Source organism: Numida meleagris, chromosome 11 (assembly GCF_002078875.1).
Source record: "Numida meleagris isolate 19003 breed g44 Domestic line chromosome 11, NumMel1.0, whole genome shotgun sequence".
Lineage (NCBI taxonomy): Eukaryota > Metazoa > Chordata > Aves > Galliformes > Numididae > Numida > Numida meleagris.
In genome coordinates this window covers 1,270,192-1,273,284 of record NC_034419.1, presented here as the reverse complement: position 1 = coordinate 1,273,284, position 3,093 = coordinate 1,270,192, and the positions used below count along the sequence as shown (strand labels likewise).

The 3,093-nt window shown below is 65.0% G+C and overlaps 1 protein-coding gene across 1 annotated transcript; it reads left to right on the top strand.

The window, feature by feature from the left end:
* HYAL2 (hyaluronoglucosaminidase 2) lies at window positions 2–2,701 on the top strand (the record flags this gene model as incomplete). The annotated part of the gene is made up of 3 exons (XM_021409635.1): window positions 2–913; window positions 1,396–1,485; window positions 1,620–2,701. Coding segments are annotated over 3 exons (1,401 nt in total), but the record flags the coding sequence as incomplete, so codon positions are not given.

The window sequence follows — 3,093 nt, the reverse complement described above, 5'->3', positions numbered from 1 at the left end:
GGCGCTGGCGCTGGCGCTGCCTTGGCTGCTGCCCGCGGTCCTGGCCCGGCAGTCCCCCGAGAAACCGTCGGCTGCGCCGCTGCTGACCCGACGGCCCTTCCTGGTGGCCTGGAACGCGCCCACGCAGGATTGCAAGCCCCGCTTCCAGGTGGCCCTGGACTTCAGCATCTTCGACCTGCACGCGTCGCCCAACGAGGGCTTCGTGGACCAGAACCTCACCATCTTCTACAAGGAGCGCCTGGGGCTCTACCCGTACTACAACAAGCGGTGGGAGCCCATCAACGGCGGCGTGCCGCAGCTGAGCAGCCTGTCTGAGCACCTGGCCCGGCTGCAGGAAGGCATCGGCAAGTACATCCGCTCGGCCACCTCGGAGGGGCTGGCGGTCATCGACTGGGAGGAGTGGCGGCCCATCTGGGTGCGCAACTGGAAGCCCAAGGACGTGTACCAGGAGAAGTCACGGGAGCTGGTGAAGAAGCGACAGCCGCACTTGTCCCCAGAGGAGGTGAACAAGCAGGCGGTCTTCGAGTTCGAGTCGTCTGCGCGGCAGTTCATGGTGAGAACGCTGCGCTATGCCAAGAGCTTCCGGCCCAAGCAGCTCTGGGGGTACTACCTCTTCCCCGACTGCTACAACCACGACTACAGCAAGAACAAGGAGAGCTACACAGGGCAGTGCCCCGATGTGGAGAAGACGCGCAATGACCAGCTGGCGTGGCTGTGGAATGAGAGCCTGGCGCTCTACCCCTCCATCTACCTCGACCCGCTCTTGGCTTCCACACCCAACAGCCGGAAGTTTGTCCGGGCGCGGGTGATGGAGGCCATGCGCATCTCGCAGCAGCACCACGAGGGCTACAGCCTGCCTGTCTTCGTCTACACGCGGCCCACCTACACCCGCAAGATGGATGTGCTCAGCCAGGTAGGGCTGGTGGTGGGGCTGCCCCATAGTGAGGAGTCCAGACCCACGGCGGTGCCATTGGGATGTCCTCGTACTGCCCATGGGTGGTGTCAAGCCATGGAGAAGAGGTTCTGGGCCAGCCATGTACTGCTCCCTGGAGTGTGGTGGCTTCAGCCACCGTGGCAGTGCCACAGTCACCCTGTGTTTTTGCTGTCCCCAGCTGGGCGGCAGGACCTGCCTCTTCCAGTGGCACTGATGGTTTTGTTCTCTGCCAGAGGGACTGGTGACAGCGTCCACCAGCCTGGTGCCACCAGATGTGGGGTCCTTGAAGCAGGCAGTGGGGTGTGAGAGCCCACGGCTCCTGGGTGCCCTGGCCCTGGAGAGTTGGGTCTGGGAGTAGGCTGGTCCCTGCGGGGCTGGGATGGCCCTCTGCCTCCACGTGTCTCTTGGACGCACTGTGCTGCATGGGGCTCACAGGCACTAACCAGGCTCTGTCCCCACAGCCGGACCTCATCTCTACCATCGGCGAGAGCGCAGCACTGGGAGCAGCTGGGGTCATTTTCTGGGGTGACGTGGAGTACACCAAAAACCGGGTATGTCCAATTTCTGCCCAGGCACCTGCAGCTTGAGACTGGGGTGATCTCTGCATGTGGAGTGTTTCTCTCCCTGGGACACCCCAGCATACCCCTGATACCCGTGTTTTTTTGTTTTTTTTTTTTCCCACCAGGAGTCATGCCAGACAATCAAGGATTATATGGAAGGAGACCTGGGCCGCTACATTGTCAATGTGACAACGGCAGCGCAGCACTGCAGCGCAATACTGTGCCAGGGACAGGGCCGCTGCCTGCGCCAGAACAGCACCGCCAACGTCTTCCTGCACCTCAACCCTGCCACCTTCCAGCTGCAGCGACGGGATGAGGAGCAGCCCCAGCGTCCTCTCATCTGGGCCAAGGGCCACCTGTCTCCTACTGACATCCACTTCCTACGGACCCATTTCCGCTGTCACTGTTACCAGGGCTGGCAGGGCAACTCCTGCCAGCAGCCAGCTGGACCTCGTGGGGGTGCCCCTGGCCCCCTGGCACCAATGGGTCTGGGGGTGCTGCTGTTGTTCTTGATCAGGTGCTAGCCAGGCCAGACTGAGCAGGGAGCCCTGCACCCCTTTTCTGTAGTGGTGTAGCAGACCTGTTGGAGACAGCCCTAAATTGCCTGCTGGCAGCTCGCTGTCGGGATGCCTGGAGGTGGTGGGGTTGCCCTCTCCTGCCCTCTGTGCTAGGGGGCTAGTGACAGAGGGCAGGGTTTGGGGGGGAGGGAAGGGTTGGGAGGGAGGGGAACCTCTCCTGTTGTAAGGAGAGGGAATGGGGCAAGAGGGGTATGGGGGCAGGGAGGAGGGTGCTGTGTGGTGCTGAGCCCCTGTGTGCTGCCCGACACCAAAGTGCTTTACCTCAATTAAAGCTGGAGGAGCGAGAGCGGGAGGTGGAGTGCTTGGGGCGGGGGTTGTGGAGGCGCTGGGCTGGTCCTCCTCCCGCCCTCCTCTGGTTTTTCCCCCCTTACCCGTTCCAGCGGCTGTGGGGCTGCGGCTGCCGCGGGCTCAGCCACGCCGGGGCCACCCACGTGGAGGGAACGCGGCCCCGTTCCTGGCCCCGCCTCCTCATGGGGCTCCGCCCCCGGCCTGGCCTTGGTCACGCCCCCTCGGCGCCCGCCCGCAAACCTCCCCCTGCTTTAGCCCCGCCCCCTGGCATCTCGGCCCCGCCCCTCGCAGCGTGACCGGTGAGTGGGGGTGCGTGGGGCGGCGGATGGGGCACGGCGGGCTGGGGCTGGGGCTGGGGCTGGGGCTGGGGCTGGGCCGGGGCCGCGGCCGCGGCGGGGTCGGGAGGGCCACGTCGGCACGGCATCGTCCGTCGCTCAGAGTGGGTGGGGGGGAGAGGGCTGCCCGGCCAGCGCCCAGCCGGGGCTCCGTCCTGTGTCTCCGCCCTCTTCCTGCAGCTTGCTGTCCCTAGATGGGTTCGTCTTGTGGCTACTGTCCCCAAACTGGTCTCCCCATGGGAGTCTCCCCAGGCAGCGGTTCGGTGCCATATGTGTCTCTGGCCGTGCTCCCCAGCTCCCGGTGCTGTGTGTTTCCCCCAGCAGTGCTGCCGATGCCACCTGGCCCCTAGCAGCATCCCCTTGGCGGTGACCTTGCCCACCGCTCCCCTTTCCTCCCC